This window comes from Entelurus aequoreus, linkage group LG09 (genome assembly GCF_033978785.1).
Source record: "Entelurus aequoreus isolate RoL-2023_Sb linkage group LG09, RoL_Eaeq_v1.1, whole genome shotgun sequence".
In the NCBI taxonomy this organism is placed as follows: Eukaryota; Metazoa; Chordata; class Actinopteri; order Syngnathiformes; family Syngnathidae; genus Entelurus; species Entelurus aequoreus.
Window position 1 is genome coordinate 45,078,498 of NC_084739.1, and position 20,738 is coordinate 45,099,235.

Here is a 20,738-nt window from a genome sequence, read left to right on the forward strand (position 1 = left end):
CTGCAGGTAATGGCCGCGTTGTGTTGCTTCTGGGCTTTTTTTTTTTAACTCCTGTTTCTCATGACTGGTTTTATTCTACCCCATTAGATTCTGAACTACTGTGGCAAAGGGAAAGTGTACGTTTACTTGGTGACGAAGAACGAGCCATACAGGCCACATCCGCATGACCTGGTGGGCAAGGACTGCAAAGATGGCTTCTACGAGGCCGAGTTCGGGCCGGATCGCAAAGTGATCGCGTGAGTTTGTGCCTTCTGCTAACCCGATTTATCAACTTTCTGCATCTTCAAACCTTTCACTGATTTCTGATATAGAAACACACGCAGACACACACACCCAAACAAAAATAAAGGCTGGCTATGTGGGAATTCCCCTAGTGACATCACTGATATTTATGTGCAGTAGAAAGGGAAAACCGAGGCTGTGTGTTCTCTGGTGTGTGTAAATGAGTCAGAAAATGTTGACGTGTTTAATTTGCAATACACTAATAGTCCTTGTGCTAGTACTTTCTCTTTGTACACTGTTGTCAGTTTGACAAAAATACACACTCAAACTTGTACAGGTGATAGGAAGAGAGCGATAAGACACTTGTTGGTGTTGATCCAATACAGTGAATGTTGTATTGCCAATATTTATTACTTCACGTTGAATTTAAAGTCATTTAATGATATTGCATTTAATTTGTTGATCAGGATTATAATTTAAAAAATAATTAGTTTTAAGACCCACCTTTTTATTTGGCTTTTACTTAATATTGATTAATTCTAATGAAGTATTTTGTACTTAACTTTTTATTCTTATTAGTTGTGCTAGATTGTATTTACTTCTATTCATTTATTATATATTTATGTGTGTATACATATATGTATATAAATGTGTATCGATATGTGTTTGCATATACTGTATGTGTATATATACACGTGTGTGTGTGTGTGTGTGTGTGTGTGTATATATATATACATATGTGTGTATAAATGTGTATATATACGCATTCTGTATGTGTATATATACATATATGTGTGTATATATACATATGTGTGTGTATATATATATGTATATATACACGTATGTGTATATATACATGTATGTGTATATATACACTTGTGTGTATAAAATTGTGTATATATACACAAATGTGTGTATATATACACATATTTGTGTATAAATGTGTGTATATATACACATTTTCATGTATATATGTGTGTATATACATGTGTGTGTATATATTTGTATATATACATACTGTTTATGTGTGTATATATACATATATGTATGTGAATGTGTATATATATGTATATATACATGTGTATATATGTGTATATATACATATAGGCGTGTATATATATATGTGTGTATATATACATACATGTGTGTATATACTGTATGTGTGTACATATACATATGTGTGAATATATACGTGTACATATACATATGTGTGTATAAATGTGTATATATACATATAGGTGCATATATACTGTATGTGTGTAACAGTGTGTATATATACTGTATATATATATATATATATATATATATATATATATATATATATATATATATATATCTGCATATACAGTATGTGTGTGTAAAAATGTGTATGTATATATGTGTGTGTGTGTGTGTGTGTGTGTGTGTGTGTGTGTGTGTGTGTGTGTGTGTGTGTGTGTGTGTGTGTATATATGTGTAAATGTGTGTGTGTATATATGTATATATGTTTGAATATATGTATGTATACATTTGTATATGTGTGCATATATGTATTAGGTTTTTTTTATCTTCATTATATGTTTTACTCGTTTGTATCCTTTATTCTTATTCATGGTTCTTACTATTTTTAATGTTTTATTATTTTTATTGCTGCTCCTCAGTGGGAGCCCCCTGCATCAGGGATTTTATTGGCCATGGCTGTGGGCGCTTTTTGTCAGCCTCCTGGTGACCGTGGTCTGATGACTTCCAGGTGCAGATGGCTCCTGTGATAGTGTTTCTTCACCAGGCTCATCTGATCTCAGCCATGAATTGATTTGTTTGTGTGTGTGTATGGGATAGATGATGGGGGAGGAGGGTCATCGGGTCATTGTTTTTAAGTCTGTAAAGCACTTTTTACTTATGAAAAGTGCTCTATAAGTAAAGTTTAATTTGATTTGTTCAAGAAACATAATATGATTTTTTTTTAAATCAGATTAATCACACTTTTTGGATTAATCATGACTAATCGCAGGTTATTACTCGCTTGCGTAATTTGAATTTACTTTAAAAAGAGACCATTATTTGGACACATGCAATTTAGTCAGAATGGCATACAGGAACATTTAAGTGTATTACTTGAATTAACCACATATATTTGCTCAAACTTTGGTAATAGTATCTTATAAAGTCCCATCAGGTTTATTTTGGAGTGAAATTCTGAGTTTTCTCATTCATATTTGCACTGATGAATATGCATTGACTTGATCACTGACTGTATAACAACCCGCAGGTAACGCGATCAAGGTAAAGGAGTATATAAAGTACAGTACAATCAAAATTAATTATATGATTCATCTGCGTATACACATCATTAATGCGATCATTTGTTGTGATTAATCACATGAGTTAACTCAAATTTTTTGACCAACATAATAGCAATACAACAAAAAAAGACAAGTTAACAATATCAACCAAAAAATTCAATTAGTCCATTTTATTATGTACTGAGCAAGTGTTTTGAGCAAAATTAAGTAAATAATGCAAAATAAGTCAATTAAATTTTGCTTATTTTTACCCCTCCTGTTTTCAAGAATTCCTTCCCTAACTTTCTAAACAATAAAACCACAGAGTTTATAAATACCGTCGTAACTCGGTTTTAATACTCGGCAGTTTCCGCATGATTCTGTTTTTGACAAAAATAGGTCTCAGGTTTGATCCGTTTACCAGCGTGTCCTTCCGCTGAACGAGCCAAAACAACGAAATCCCACATGTTGGTGACTCAGCCAGTGTGAAGAATAGGATAGTTCTATTTTTAGAGTTGTCAGATTACAACCAGGGAATTCCTTAACCTGTGTGGTGCTGTGAGACACATCTTAATTGGATCCCGGCATGCAGAGTCATACACGGTGAGTAAAACAAGTATTTTAATACATATAATAATAAGTCCTTCACAGAGAGTATTAGATAACAAAAAAACAACAGTGCATATGAAGCGAAAAAGGGCACTGCGGGTTAATATAAACGTACATCAAACAATGACTTACTAAATCAGATCAATCTTTATTTTTATTGCACTTTTCATACACAGGCAAGTGGCAAACACAAAGTGCTTTAAGCAAAAAAAAGAAAAAGAAAGAAGAGAAGAAAACAGCTATTCAAACACACACACAGCACTATTGACAATAAGAAAACAAAACATGGCATGGCAGGATTGAAGAAAAAAGGCACGTTTGAGGCGTCCACACTGGAGAATAACTAAAATTAACGCCATCTAAAAAATAGTATGAAACATATGATAAAATATATATAAAAATAAAATATAAATTGAGAGAATAATAGTATTAATAATAGCAATAAAAAAAATTTAAGAGTTTAACATAATCAGTAAAAAAAAGGTGTGTCTTTAACCTTTTTTTAATTATTTTTTAATTTCAACGGTCTCTGCAGTCATGAGGCTCACAGGTGGGGTCCATAGTGGCTAAATACCGTCTCACCGTGGGTCTTTGTTCTGGTATTTGGTAAAGCTAAAAAGCTAATGCCAGAGAACCTCAGAATCTGCGAGGGTTGATACGGTAAAAGCAGGTCATTAAGACATTTGAAACTAATAATAGAACTTTAAAATTGGCCAAGAAGTGGACGGGGAACCAATGCAAAAACTTGTGTAATGTGCTCCCGCCCACTTGCCCTCGTCAGCACGCTTGTAGCTGAGTTTTGTAATAATTATAGACTTCTGATATTCCAGTGACGTGCGGTGAGGTTCATGGCTGGTGAGGCACTGACTTCATCACAGTCAGATTTACAAACATATGAACCCTAAAGAGTATCTTATTCACCATTTGATTGGCAGCAGTTAACGGGTTATGTTTAAAAGCTCATACCAGCATTCTTCCCTGCTTGGCACTCAGCATCAAAGGTTGGAATTGGGGGTTAAATCACCAAAAATGATTCCCAGGCACGGCGCCGCTGCTGCCCACTGCTCTCCTCACCTCCCAGGGGGTGAACAAGGGGATGGGTCAAATGCAGAGGACAAATTTCACCACACCTAGTGTGTGTGTGACAATCATTGGTACTTTAACTTAACTTTAACTTTACACATACAAACTGTAGCACACAAAAAAGCACATTTAATAAAAAAAACGTTATTATGGTCTTACCTTTACTTATAAGTGCGGGAACAGTGGTGTTCGTGTTGGAGGAGTTGTAAATGAATGAAATATGAAATCCTTGCTGCAGTCTGCAGGTGTACCTAATGTTGTGTCCCTGCGGTCGTTCGCAGCTCCTCCGGCGCGAGCATTGTTGTTTTTGCACTTTTTGGCTTTTTGTTAAGTGACTTTTTTTTGGGTGGATTCGGTCTTGCACGTGGAGTGTTTGGGTGTGGGCTTTGGTTGGTGTGGCGCTCCCGTCGGGCGGTGCATTCTGCGGCGGAGGTGCTTGGCACCAGGAGGCGGGGTTATGAGGCGAGCCTCTCACAGTGCGTCTTCACAGCAGTTTTATGATTGCTCAGCACAAGAAATACGTTACACACATACAGTTGTTGACAAAATACACTGTACATTATATACCTCAGCTAACTAAACTATGGACATGTATAATATAATTCATATAGCAATACGGTCTCACTGCCCAGCAGGCCAGCAGTTAGCCGAGTCATTGCGCACAATCCATGTTGAGGCACAACTGAGTGACGTGCCTCAACTGGCTGCTGATCACCGCACAGTCTCTTCTCAGTATTTGAACGGCAAATGTGAAAATAAAAATAAAAATAATCTAAAACTGGTGAGGTTAAATGGAAAATAACTTTAGTATAATCACTTGATACATATAACAATTTAATTAATTTGTTTTTCTTTTTACATTTTTTTTCTTTCCATGATGGCAGGTGAGGCCGTGCCTCCCCTGCCTATAGTGACGGCACGTCACTGGCTGCTGCAGTACACAAACGTGTTTAGTTAAGTACTGCATGGTTGCTATGGTGTCTAACTGTGTCCATGGAAGGCTCTCAGAGTCATATAATGACACAATGTCTGTCATCCTGGACTGGACATTGGCCGGGGACTAGTGGGCAGCTGAGGATGGAGTTAGCACTCTTGGTTGCTTTGTTGGGTCTCTTCCTATTTTTGGTTGTGCTGCCTCCCATCCCAGCAGAAGATGGCGTGGAGCACTGTAAAGGCCAACGCGATGTATGTCGAAATTGTGTTTTTTTTTTGTTTTTGTTTTTGTTTTATGCATGGTGCAATCATATGTGCGCAATATGTATTATTTATCGCTCTTTTTTCGTTTTCTTTTACTTTGTAGCTGTATGCTGAAATGGTGCCACTGAAGTGGCAGCTGGTTGCATCAGCTCCGTGCTCTTTTAATGTATTTAATGTCCTTTGTGTTCTTGACGTTTCCTTCTTGTTTTCTTTTTTTATCTTATTTTGGTGAACTTTTTGTATTTGCACTGCAACCACACAATTTCCCCACCATGGGATGAATAAAGTATATCACCATATTCTATCCTATCCTATCCTCCATAGACGAGCAGATACTGACTGAATTATAGTTGGCCGCTATTTTGTATAATTATTGTATAATTAAATTATTACACTGCCTTAAACCTAATGTGTATACACTACCGTTCAAAAGTTTGGGGTCACCCAAACAATTTTGTGGAATAGCCTTCATTTGTAAGAACAAGAATAGACTGTCGAGTTTCAGATGAAAGTTCTCTTTTTCTGGCCATTTTGAGCGTTTAATTGACCCCACAAATGTGATGCTCCAGAAACTCAATCTGCTCAAAGGAAGGTCAGTTTTGTAGCTTCTGTAACGAGCTAAACTGTTTTCAGATGTGTGAACATGATTGCACAAGGGTTTTCTAATCATCAATTAGCCTTCTGAGCCAATGAGCAAACACATTGTACCATTAGAACACTGGAGTGATAGTTGCTGGAAATGGGCCTCTATACACCTATGTAGATATTGCACCAAAAACCAGACATTTGCAGGTAGAATAGTCATTTATCACATTAGCCATGTATAGAGTGTATTTCTTTAAAGTTAAGACTAGTTTAAAGTTATCTTCATTGAAAAGTACAGTGCTTTTCATTCAAAAATAAGGACATTTCAATGTGACCCCAAACTTTTGAACGGTAGTGTGTGTGTGTATATATATATATATATATATATATATATATATATATATATATATATATATATATATATATATATATATATATATGTATGTATGTATGTATGTATGTATGTATGTATGTATGTATGTATGTATGTATGTATGTATGTATGTATGTATGTATGTATGTATGTATATGTATAATTTTTTGACTGCAGTTTCCAGAATCTGGGCATTCGGTGTGTGAAGAAGAAGGAGGTGAAAGACGCCATTATACAGAGGATTAGCAGAGGAGTCAACCCCTTCAATGGTGAGTCCTACTTATCCGGATTTATACATGTGACTGATATTTTATCATCAGTATTTTTATATTATGTCTCTTATCAAAATTTGAATGAATCACTGTGGGACGTTTGTTTTTAATGAATGCCACACATTTGATGTTTTTTGAACGTGTCAGTGCCCCGAAAACTTAGGGATGTGCCGATCAATCGGCCACTGATTACAAAACGTATGTGATCACTATTGCCAATCAATGACAAACTCTGATGCACCCTGGATGGCACTTATTTATTTTTAGTACCCCGGCTGACAAGCGGCAGCTAATTACAGTATATGTCTCCTTATACAGTGTGAAGCAACTCCCCTAAGCTAATAATAGTCTCAATTACGGTAAATAAACTGCATTTTCTAGTTTCTCAAGTATCATTATCAAGTATTATAATGAGGCTAAACATGTTACACAGCAGATAAGCTGTATCTAACCTCTCAAGTCGACAACCTGCCCATTGGACCAAGTCTTAAAGTCCTCCTCCACCGAGTTCATCGTATCACTAAAACTTGCTTGCTGAAGTCGGCGTCAAGATACATGGTCGCTTTGTTCGATCAAAAAATATAGGATCTAAATTGGTCTGTTTGTGTTGATGTGTGATAGTATTTCCTCATTGCATGAAACTACTGTCGAGTTACGCAGCATTGAAATGTGCACACAGTGACTTTCTGTTGAAGTGAAGTGAAGTATATTTATATAGAGACTCAAAGCACTTTACATAGGGAAACCGATTATCTCCATCTTTTGCATTACATTCAAGCCAGCGTGAGTGTCACTGGGAGCAGGTGGGTAAAGTGTCTTGCCCAAGAACAAAGCGGAAGTGACTAGGATGGCGGTCGCGGGGATCGAACCTGGAACCCTCAAGTTGTTGACACATCTGCTCTATCCACTCTACCGCTCTACCAATTTGTTCATAACAGAAGAAATTAACTAATTAAAAAGATGGTTTGACAAAAACAGACTATCTTCAAATCTCAGTAAAACTAAAATAATGCTATTTGGTAACAGTAGAAGGGAAAGTCAAACACAAATACAAATAGACGGAATAGATATTGAAAGGGTAAAAGAAAACACCTTTTTGGATGTATTAATAGATGATAAAATGAATTGGAAATCTCATATAAAAAATATACAACATAAAGTAGCAAGAAACACGTCAATAATGAATAAAGCAAAACATGTTCTAGACCAAAAATCACTTCATATTCTCTACTGCTCGCTATTGTTACTATATCTGAGTTATTGTGTAGAAATATGGGGAAACAACTACAAATGTGCGCTTCATTCACTAACAGTGTTACAAAAAAGATCAATTAGAAATAAAACATAATGTTGGATATAGAGAACATACAAACCCTTTATTTATTGAATCACAAATATTGAAATTCAATGATTTGGTGCATTTGCAAACAGCTAAAATTATGTACAAAGCAAACTATAACCTGCTACCCAAGAATATACAACAATTCTTCTCAACAAAAGAGGAGAAATATAACCTTAGAGGAAAATCTCATTTAAAACATTTGTATGCTCGTACAACACTTAAAACCTTTAGCATATCAGTATGTGGAATTAAATTATGGAACGGATTAACCAAAGAAATCCAACACAGCGCCAATATGATTCAGCGTAAGAGACTGTTCAAACTACAAGTGTTCACAAAGTACACAAAACAAGAATTATGATGAACATCTTGAACCCTTTTTTTCCTTTTTTTTATTGAGACAAAGATTATTTATGTATTTAATGATTGTATGCTTATTATGGTATATTATTTATTTATTATTTATTTGTTCACTGATCTGTTACAGAGAACAAGGAAATGGGATACAATTGCTATGGTATGAAAAGGGGTAGGATTAAATAATCTCTGCTTCTTCCTACTCCTTTTCGAACGTGCTGTAAAGAAACAACTGGAATTGTGTAATGCACTGCATTGTATCGTATGCATATTCGAAATAAACTGAAACTGAACCAACCGAGCCACACCGTTCCTGTTCAGTGTAAATTAGGCATATAAAATAAAAGCATGGAAGCATTGACCTGCATTCTACAACAGCAACAAATATAAATGCACAAATGTATTTTTTTAAGCGGAATAAGGTGGCTAGATGGAATTGTATCTTTTTAGATTGTCAAAAAGAACAATGTGTGCATGTACAAAAACCTTATTGTCACTGTTGTCATGATTTACAGCAACATTATCGATCCTTTATGACCTTTTTTTGGCCCGCGTCATAGTAAGAAGTAATCGTGAAAGCTTTTCGGTTATGTCAACAACCGCTTATGTCGACGTCAATCAACCAGTCCGAGGGGCGTCGACAAATATGTGACACTGTATTACATTATGCAAAAATGTTTAGTAACTGACAGCCAATCACATGACAAAATATTCAATTTAACATTAACATTAATGTAGATGCTCTGGAACGTAGCGCCCATAACTTTGCAGTTAAAGGACTGTTTGCAACTTGCTCAAAGTTACGTTATTCAAACCAAAAAATATTGAAAAGAACACCACAACCACCTTCTCGCTGCATCTTCCTACTCCTTTTTGGTCATGTTGTATTGAGACAATGAAAAATATTCAATGTGCCATATGGTATTTGTATGCAATGTTCGAAATAAATTGAAACCATAAGAGTAACCACCGGCTAGCTCATGTTACCATTGGTGGTTTAACAGAACATTTATTCCTTTACATCAATTACTAATTATACGGAAAAAAAACCTTGTCGGTTCGAGGAAATAGTGTGGCGTTCAGGCTTGTCGTTCACCACTGTCTGGTACACACGTACACACAGGGAGCACATACACAAAATAATTCCAAAAGGATCAGCTAACAATTTGCAGTCAAGTTGTTGTTGGGATAGAATCAACTTTTAATGCTGGCTAACATTAGCTAACATTAGCTATCCAAGTCGCTATCTGTAGCTAACAACGCACAAAGCTCAATCAATCAATCAATCAATGTTTATTTATATAGCCCTAAATCACAAGTGTCTCAAAGGGCTGCACAAGCCACAACGACATCCTCGGTACAGAGCCCCCACACAAAGCTAATATGCTTACACGTGTTAGACGTCATTATGTGCTGAAAGTCAAGAGGGCGGATTTAATACTTAAAAGACATTGGAAAGTTGGTGCTCTTAAAGCATCCGTGTAAAGGTTGTAAACAGCCCCTTTAATCCTCATCATTAGAATACTGTAATTGTTAGCGTTCGCTTGTTACGTCAAAATCTTCACACTCACTTTCTTTGTTCCTATGGTAGGAAAGTTATGTTATGTCCAGTATAAAGTTATGTCTTGCTAGCTGTTAGCTAATGCTATCGAGTGATGTTTGATGTTTGATTAGACTGACCATACGTCCTCTTTTCCCCGGACATGTCCTCTTTTGCGGGGCTGTCCGAGCTGTCCGGGCGGAGTTTCTTAAATGCCTCAAATGTCCGGTATTTTGATTTAGGGTTGCGTGTATTTTCAATGTACGTCCAGGGTTAAGAAGGGGTTAAAAACAAAACAAATTGTGACGGTGTGCGTATGCAGCAACATTTGTGAGGGAGGTGCGGAGACAGAGAGCGAGAGAGCGAGACAGTCGAGAGACAGACAGAACACAAGAGAGAAGCCGAAACGTAAATGCAACTTCACGGATGATTTGCGGGAAAAGTATCTGTGTTTTCGTCCTGGCCATGACACACGGAAAGCAGAATGCACTGTGTGCAAAGCAGGAACGTATATACAGTATCTGTGGCAAATAAAGGGGCCAACGATGTACAAGCCCATATCGACACTACAAAGCACAAAACAGCTGTGCAGGGCGAGAGCTCGTCTGCTGTTTTTTGTTTAAATTTAATTAACTTGTTTGGAGGCATTATTTATGTTTAGATTATATACAAGAGGTTATTTTGAATATTTCTACCTCTGCACTTTTTTCCCAAAACTGTGAATGTTACAGAATATAAGTGTGACTTATTTTGTTATACTGTCAACCAGTGTCGGCGTTAACGCACTTTTTGTGTCTTTTTAACGCATTGAAATCCGAAAGGACGCAGATTTTTTTTTATTTTTTTTTTACCATTTGCGGCCCACAGCTAATGTTTTAAAGGCCCACGGCACATTCTAAAAATACTATTAAAATAAACAAAAACATAACAAAAGTGAAATAAAAAAGATTAAAGGTGAAATGTAATTTAGAAACAGTTGCAATGTTGACTAATAAAACAAAGCTGTTTTTTTTCTTTTAAACGGTCATTGCTCAAAACATAATATTGAAACAAAATCAATGTTATTATGAATTATTGACCTATCCAAGGTTCCGATTACTTCACATCAAATATTCCACTTTGAAAAATATTTTTGGTGGAAGATTTTGCATATTTTGTGTTTGCCATAAAAAAACATAGTTTTGTTTGACAAAAATGGGCGGAAAACAAACAAACAAAAAAACAACATAAAAAAACTAAAACATTTTGAAATGAGGAATAGGTCTGAAGTTGATGTAGACTCCAGAGATTTAAGCGTTAAATATAAAATGTATGTATGCCCTGGCACACCATTATCATCATTTCATGACCGAAGCAAAACACTTTTTACACTTTTATACTGAAATAAATACACAGACAACTTATTAAATAAAAATATAGAAAAAAATACCAGCAGCGGTAAAGTTTAGATCAATGAAGGAAAGAAGAAAGTGAATGAATGTTTATAACTGACAAAAGTTATAAATTACAAAAGAATGTTGCATGAAAATAAAAATAACATAAAGGCTACATGGAATATTTTGAATAAAGCAATAGGGATTAGGACAAGGCGAACAGAACTACCTAGATATTTAAAAAAAGATAATATGTTAATTGAAAACAAAGATGAAATTGTCAATGAATTAAATCAGTTCTTTGTAAATGTAGGACCTAACTTAGCAAACAAAATGCCAAGAGCTGATGATCAATCAGGGGCTGTCTGGAAAAGGGAAAATAGGGTTATGCAGTCAATGTTTCTTAGTGAAGTGACTGAAAATGAAATATTATCTGTGGTTTATAAACTAAAAAACAAGACCTCAACAGATAATGAGGGTATTGACATGAAAATAATAAAAAACACAATTGATTGCATCATTAAACCATTACATCATATAATTAATTGTTCTTTTAAAGTAGGAGTTTTCCCAGACAGTATGAAAACAGCTAAGGTCATACCTTTATTTAAAACTGGAGATAAACATACATTTGGTAATTATAGACCAGTATCTCTCCTATCTCAATTTTCAAAAGTGCTTGAAAAACTGTTTGTTAATAAATTAGACTGCTTTATTGAAAAACATAAATTATTAGATGAAAGTCAGTATGGATTTCGATCAAATAGGTCTACGAGCTTGGCCATCGTGAACATTATTGAAGATATTACAACTGCAATTGATCAAAATAAATACACAATAGGAGTGTTCATTGATTTAAAGAAGGCATCCGACACTATAGATCAGGGGTCACCAACCTTTTTGAAACCAAGAGCTACTTCTTGGGTACTGATTAATGCGAAGGGCTACTAGTTTGATACACACTTAAATAAATTGCCAGAAATAGCCAATTTGCTCAATTTACCTTTAACTCTATGTTATTATTAATAATTAATGATATTTACACTTAATTGAACGGTTTAAAAGAGGAGAAAACACGGAAAAAAATGACAATTAAATTTTGAACAGTTTATTTTCAATTTCGACTCTTTAAAATTCAAAATTCAAACAAAAAAAAGGAGAAAAACTAGCTAATTCGAATCTTTTTATGGAACATCATTAGTAATTTTTCCTGATTAAGATTAATTTTAGAATTTTGATGACATGTTTTAAATAGGTTAAAATCCAATCTACACTTTGTTAGAATATATAACAAATTGGACCAAGCTATATTGCTAACAAAGACAAATCATTATTTCTTCTAGATTTTCCAGAACAAAAATTTTAAAAGAAATTCAAAAGACTTTGAAATAAGATTTAAATTTGATTCTACAGATTTTCTACATTTGCCAGAATATTTTTTTTGAATTTTAATCATAATAAGTTTGAAGAAATATTTCACAAATATTCTTTGTCGAAAAAACAGAAGCTAAAATGAAGAATTAAATTAAAATGTATTTATTATTCTTTACAATAAAAAAAAATTTTTTACTTGAACATTGATTTAAATTGTCAGGAAAGAAGAGGAAGGAATTTAAAAGGTAAAAAGGTATATGTGTTTAAAAATCCTAAAATAATTTTTAAGGTTGTATTTTTTCTCTAAAACTGTCTTTCTGAAAGTTATAAGAAGCAAAGGGAAAAAAAGAATGAATTTATTTAAACAAGTGAAGACCAAGTCTTTAAAATATTTTCTTGGATTTTCAAATTCTATTTGAGTTTTGTCTCTCTTAGAATTAAAAATGTCGAGCAAAGAGAGACCAGCTTTCTAGTAAATAAATAAAATTTAAAAAATAGAGGCAGCTCACTGGTAAGTGCTGCTATTTGAGCTATTTTTAAGAACAGGCCAGCGGGCTACTCATCTGGTCCTTACGGGCTACCTGGTGCCCGCGGGCACCGCGTTGGTGACCCCTGCTATAGATCATCAAATTCTCATTTCTAAATTATATACTTATGGAGTTAGAGGAGTTGCACTGGACTGGTTAAGCAGCTATTTACAACAACGACAGCAATATGTTGAGATTGATGATTATAGATCAGAATGTATGAATATTGAATGTGGAATTCCACAAGGTTCGATTTTAGGACCCAAACTTTTTATTTTATATATAAATGATATTTGTGAGGTTTAGAAAATTTTACTGTACGTATTATTCGCAGACGATACAAATGTATACTGTTCAGGAGATGACTTGAAAATCTTAGCCGATAATGTTGATGAGGAAATGGTTAAACTAAAATTGTGGTTTGATGTAAATAAATTATCTTTAAACTTGGAAAAGACTAAATTTATGGTATTCAGTAATAAAAGAAAGATAGAAGTTAGTTTGTCCATAGACAATGTGAAAATTGAGAAGGTGTCTGAAATCAGATTTCTTGGGGTCATCTTAGATGAAAAGTTGACATGGAAAGCTCATATATTGCATATGAAAAATAAGCTATCTAAAAGTTTATTTATTTTGAACAAGGTTAAATACAGTTTCCCATATAATACAATGAGAATGTTATATTGCTCAATTATTCTACCTTATTTCAATTATTGTGCAGAAATATGGGGAAAATACATATCACAGCAACATAATGCCTTTATTTCTTTCACAGAAAAGAGCAATTCGTATCATGTTTACAGTAGGATTTAGAGACCACACAAATCCACTCTTCATTAGGTCAGGATTATTAAAGCTAAAAGACATTGTAGAATTGCATACTCTATTAGTGATGTTCAAAGCTCGAAATAAAGTGCTTCCAAAGGACTTACAAAAGTTATTTGTGTTCACGTCGGAAGATGAGAACCACAGAAGGCCGTATGATTTTAAACATCCAAGAGTGAGAACAAATTTGAAGCAAATGTGCTTGTCTGTTGCTGGTGTGAAAGCATGGAATTCTCTAGACAAAGACTTAAAAAGTTGCAAGAATATCTTTGAATTTAAAAAGAGTTACAAAAAGAGACAACTGGAATTATATCAAACTGCTTTTTGATTTTGATTGGAACGTGTCATTTTGAAAATGCTTAAACGAAAATTAAAAGTATGTTGGAGTTGGGGTGTTGGTGGAGGGAACAGTGATAAAGTCATCTAAATAATTTGTGTTAAAAAGAGGGCAGATAAATATAAGAATAGTATTCTTCCATCTGCTCCTTTCTGATCATGGAAATGTATAAGAAACAAAAAAACAATGAAAGTGTCAACTGTACGTGGCTTGTATATATGCATTTTCATGAAAGGAATAAAAAGAAATGATGATGATGACGAACTGAATACATTTACATATGTATACACATTTGTTTTGTTTTCTTTTTTTTTTTTTTTATGAATTAAGTAACGGTTATGACAACCTTTTTCCAAAACACAATATAGAATGTGATATATAACAGGACAATGCATACATTTGTCATTTGTTTTCAAAACGCTTACAAAAAGGTGGGACCCCAAAAATTTACTGTGGGACCCCATTTTTATGACTTGATGGGGTCCCTGGGACCCCATTTTGAAAATTCCTAGCGCCAACACTGCTGCTAACAGAGGATAAAAAATGCTTTATTGAAATAAATATATTATTTATAAAGCAAGTTCAAGTATCATTGGCAAATGTTCACCTAGTCCCGGTCTTGGCGTGCTGCCCGCCTTGGCACGCATATATGTGTCCTCTTTTTGGGATTTCAGAATATGGTCAGCCTATGTTTGATGGATCTTATGGTGTTCACATTCGCTATGCTAATTAGTTGTGGGGCTATATTTGAAGTTAGCTTGTAATAAAAATGTTTCTCAACTTTAAGCAAAACATAAGCCTTTAAGGTGGCTCATATCTCAAAAAAATCATAAGGTAGGCGAGGTACTACTACATACATACATAAATACAGCAATTTCTCGTTTATTTCGTCTAATTGGTTCCGGGCCTGACCGTGGTAAATCAATTTTTACTAAGTAGGATTCTTGTCTATAAATTGAATATTTTCAAAGTTACAGCATAAAAAACGGTTTAATACCTTCTAAATACCATTTCTAACATGAGTAGAGCCCTTGAGACATAAGTAATTTTGACCCTCATGTAACAGGTTTGTGTATGCACTGCCAATTCCGATACCGATCATCCATGAGTGAGATCGGCCGATACCAATACCGATCACATGTATTAACTATACATGTTTCTATTTATTTATGGTGAATGCTATTCACAGTTTAACAATATGAACATCATCCATCCATCCCTTTTCTACCGCGTGTCCCTCTCGGGGTCGTCGGGGGGCTGGAGCCTATCCTACATTTTTCAAACTAGTTATTTTTTTAAATTAACATAGAATTGTAAGGTCATTGGTCAATATTACACAATAGCTACACAAATGCAAAAACCACTGTCTACTTTTCACTTAAACCATTTGGTTTTTGCCCTCAAAGTCCTGCTGTGACCAGGGAATTATTTCCTGACTTTGTAAACTATAACAAAAACGGCAATGAAAATATTTTGTAAAAAAAAAAAAATACTGTATATATATCGTCCTAATCACTCTAGTATCGACCATATAATGATACTCCCCTTGGTGTCGACACCACCAATTTATGGATTGATCCGCCCTCCTCTTACATGTCGTGCACTGACACACCAACAGTTGTTGTATTATTCTCTCTCTAACTCCTACTAATCGTCCATGTCCTGGTAAAAACTGTTTACTTTCTGCTGTAACATGGTTCCATCTACACTTCTTAAACTTTACTAAGCACTTATTTTGTGTTGTTGTTCAAAGCTAGCTTTGTAGTTAGCTCACCTATTAACATAGCTCCTAGCTTGCTCTCGGTGTGTGTAACATGTTTAGCCTCGTCCTCCAGTGATAATGGTACTTGTTAATGATACATTAGATACCAAGAAGTGTACTTCATTTCGCTGTAATTGTAGTGATTTGGGAGTGACTCCACACTGTGTATGGAGACACACAATGAAAACAAATATATAGTGTGTCAGCCAGAGAGGATCGCATTAAACCCCATTAATCGGTAATGTCGAGAACATACTGGTTCGATCCCCAGTTTCTACCACCCTAGTCACGGCCGTTGTGTCCTTGAGCAAGACACTTCACCCTTGCTCCTGATGGGTTGTGGTTAGCGCCTTGCATGGCAGGTCCCGCACAAAAATAAGGTAAAAAAAGAAAACAAGAAGGAAACATCAAGAACACAAAGGACATAAAATACATTAAAACAGCACAGAGCTGATGCAACCAACTGCCACTTCAGTGGCACCATTTCTGCATACAGCTACAAAGCGCTTTGAGTACCTTGAAGGTAAAAAAGCGCTATACAAGTATAACCCATTTACCATTTACTTTTATCAAAAATCAGCCCATACTGATCGGTGGCCGCTGTATCGGCACATCGATACACAACTGCTCAGTGGCCTAGTAGTTAGATTGTCCGCCCTGAGATCGGTAGGTTGTGAGTTCAAAACCCGGCCGAGTCATACCAAAGACTATAAAAATGGGACCCATCACCTCCCGTCACCACTCAGCATCAAGGTTTGGAATTGGGGGTTAAATCCCCAAAAATTATTCCCGGGCGCGGCCTCTGCTGCTGCTCACTGCTCCCCTCACCTCCCAGGGGATGGGTCAAATGCAGAGGACAACTATCACCACACATAGTGTGTGAGACAGTCATTAGTACTTTAACTTTAATGTAATCCCTTGATCAAATACCTCATTTTTATGCCGAATTCTGCCGCTAATATACGACATCACTACATATTTAAGTTTTGTTTTTTGTTATCATTATTAGTTTATTATTTTTCGTCACTGATATCAATGCTCGGCCCTGCGCATACATGAGTAATATACAGTATGGCTGGTAATCAGAACCCTTTGATTGGATGCTTGGTAAATAATTTGGACCTCAGGAATAGCCTAATATTCAACACATTGAATATTTAGTTTTTTGGCTAAGTCCTCCACCATCAATGCAGCAATGGAGAATAATAATGAAAAGAAGACAAAAAGTTACTAAGCTTTAAAATCAGTCAATTTATCAAAGAAAAAAAACCCTTTGAGATCGACATTGTTTTCTTTCTTTCATGTTACTATCATATTATCAAAGCCTGTCGCTGTTTGCAGCTGCTGTGGTTTTCAACATTTCCGAAGAACCTGACCCAGTTCTCGTCACTTCAAGTCTACCTAGTGAAATGCTAGTTCCTCCCGTGCAGACAGATAGTCGTTCTCTCTGCTACAAACAGGCGTTAACCTACTTCCCCATTTTTGGTCACAGTTGCTCAATTGAGCACATGGAAGATGCCACGTGAGAGCTGGGAATGCAGGATTCATTAGAGGAGGGAGGGACGGGTGGGCCGAGGGGGGTTCCCCAGCTCAGAAACATGAGGTTAAAAGCAGGGTTGGCTGCATTTTATAGGGCTTTAAAACTAGATTTGACAATTCTGAGACGGGTCTGAAACATGTCAGACTCGTCTCATGAGCCATAAGAAGCTGTTTTCGTCCTCACCAGGCTAATATTGCATGCTGTGGTGCAGTATACAAGAATTATAAGTGTTCAAAATGTGAGCGTTTTGTTCAAGGGGAGAAGAATGCAGATTTACCCTGTATACAACTTGATATTAAAGGAGTACTTCATTGAAATAAACTTACTCTAAGACCCCAATGGGATCTAAAATCACTCTGTACAATGACTTGAACGTGTGCTTGATTAAACAACCTAGATAGTAAACATCTAAAAAAAATCAATTGCTGATCGAAGCAGTTTTGCCACTGATTGTGTGCTGGTCAGCTCACTCTCACCAACTCACTTCTGCTCAGAAACTTATCTGCTTCCTGCCGCGGACGGCGTAACTTCCTCTCAAGCAGACTTCTCTGACAAGGTCCGTGTCTGAGCACATAATATTTTATTTGGTGTCTCTCTTTAATCAACTGATTAGAAATATTTCAAAACATTTAGAGAAGTCAAGATTTATAAAAACAAAACAAAAAACAAGCCTACATTTGACGATGTTTGTTTGAGCAACTTCAGGGGATAAATAATATTCAATAATTAATTATGTTTCTTTAATACATGATTTCTGATGAGATTAAAGAATACAGTATGTCTCTTTTGAAACATTCAGCAAAATAACTATAACTCTATTTCGCCTTAATTGCTTCAAAAATCATTATTTACAAATCAATTCCTCGCATTTAATCAAATTCTTACCAATGCATCATAATAATCCCCTCAATTCCCCCAAAAAATGGATTAACTCGCTGGAATATAAAGACAATATAACATACATCCATAAACGTGGATGCATATGCAAAAGTGTAATATATTTACCTGTACAGTAATCTATTTATATCTGCAATTTATTGCTCTTTTATCCTGCACTACAACAAACTAATGCAACAAAGTGTAGTTCTTATCTGTACTGTAAAGTTCAAATTTGAATGACAATAAAGGAAGTCTAAGTCTAAGTCAATGAATTCATTGATTTTATGAGATAGGACAATATTTAGGCCCCGTTTACACTAACACATAACCTTATAACCTTATCCGTGTCCACACACAACAATGCCACCGTTTAAGACCCCCGCCCCCCTCCGTCCGCCGGCGCAATGCGACCTAGTACCCATGCGTGGAAAATGCACACGTCATAGTCATCTCCAGTGTTGCTTTGTGTGCAAGTTCTTAAGTTTAACTTATCTGAACAATATCCAGTGTTGTGGTATTTCAATTAACTGGAATCCAGTGTGCGGTGGGGCCCTATTGTAGTGAATCACACCTGAGACATCATAAATTAATAAAATCTTTATTATACACTTAAAAGTGATAAAGAACATTTTACATTTATCAATCTAGGGATCTAACTGATACAGCCTGCTTTGCCAGTCCAAATGCATTTGCAGTTTTCCATTGTTTTCCCTCGACGGCCAGGTAATACAACCTAGATAGTAAACATCTAAAAAAAAAAAAAGTTTTATCACATCCACGGGAGCCCGTATTCTTGCTGTCTTTCCTTCGACAACTGGACAAAGTTTTTCTCTAAGTAGAATCACAGCTGACCTGGACATTTGAAAGTTCTCTTGCCGTCTGAGAAGTGTTGTATCCGAAATAGCTGCAATGGCTTTCTCTGAAGGTATTCAAGCGTGATTTCCATATGTGTCTGTACATGTAGAAGAAGGAGAAACACGGGCATGTCTGGATGACTCGCCTCCATCTTTCCAGTGGTTAGCTCCGAGTTACGAAACTGCTTTATTATGAAGCTGGCTGTGACGCGTTCTTTCTGACGTCACTTCCTCTCCGAACTCACTTTGTAAACGATCAATGAGTCCATACAAAGCTAAGAGCCGGATATTCAAGAAATACACGGCGGACTTAGCTGTGTAAAAATGTGTCCGAGGAGGGGGACCTTAAACGCTGGTTTAGTGTGGCTGAAACGGGGCTTAGACTAAATAGCTATTCGTTTAAGGGGTTAAACGACTTAGTGTAGACATGGCCTTAGTCTGACTGCCATTGTCAATCCCTTGAAGTATGCATTACAAGTATGCGGCATGTAACATGCTGCTATTCCCAATGGTAGTAACGCGCTACATTTACTTAGTTACATTTACAGTGGAACCTTGATTTATGAAACCCTCTATTTGCGAACTTTTCGATTTACGAACTTTTCGATCAAGCCAGATATGCCTGTGCGTGCGAGCCATGTGTCTTGCGTACGAACATTTAATTCAGACTAGGGATGTCCGATAATTCCGGCCGGCCGATAAATGCTTTAAAATGTAATATCGGAAATTATCGGTATCGTTTTTTTTTATTATCGGTATCAGGTTTTTTTGGGTTTTTTTGTTTGTTTTTTAAAAATTAAATCAACATAAAAAACACAAGATACACTTACAATTAGTGCACCAACCCAAAACAAAACTATCCCTCCCCCATTTACACTCATTCACACAAAAGGGTTGTTTCTTTCTGTTATTGATATACATTATACATCAATATATATCAATACAGTCTGCAAGGGATACAGTCCGTAAGCACACATGACAGTGCTTGCTGCTGGTCCACTAATAGTACTAACCTTTAACAGTTAATTTTACTCATTTTCATTAATTACTAGTTTCTATGTAACTGTTTTTATATTGTTTTACTTTCTTTTTTATTAAAGAAATTTTTTTTAATTTATTTATCTTATTTTATTTTATTTTATTTTTTAAAAAGGACCTTATCTTCACCATACCTGGTTGTCCAAATTAGGCATACTAATGTGTTAATTCCACGACTGTATATATTGGTATCGGTTGATATCGGTATCGGTAATTAAGAGTTGGACAATATCGGAATATCGGATATCGGCAAAAAGCCATTATCGGACATCCCTAATTCAGACGCCTGCAGGCAAAAAAGCAGGACGCAACATTGTTGGATAGGCGTAGCCCTCCACTTGACTTGCTTCGCAGGAAAAGTCACGTCCCAACATTACAGCACGTGTGC

The 20,738-nt window shown here is 35.7% G+C and overlaps 1 protein-coding gene across 1 annotated transcript in view; it reads left to right on the top strand.

The window, feature by feature from the left end:
• Positions 1–20,738, top strand: part of rel (v-rel avian reticuloendotheliosis viral oncogene homolog) — a 54,499-nt gene that overhangs the window by 4,814 nt on the left and 28,947 nt on the right. The window contains exons 3-5 of the mRNA XM_062058819.1: positions 1–6; positions 88–236; positions 6,508–6,599. The exon at positions 1–6 is cut by the window's left edge and continues 134 nt beyond it. Coding sequence (XP_061914803.1) covers positions 1–6; positions 88–236; positions 6,508–6,599 — 247 coding nt within the window. The remainder of the gene's footprint in view (positions 7–87; positions 237–6,507; positions 6,600–20,738) is intronic.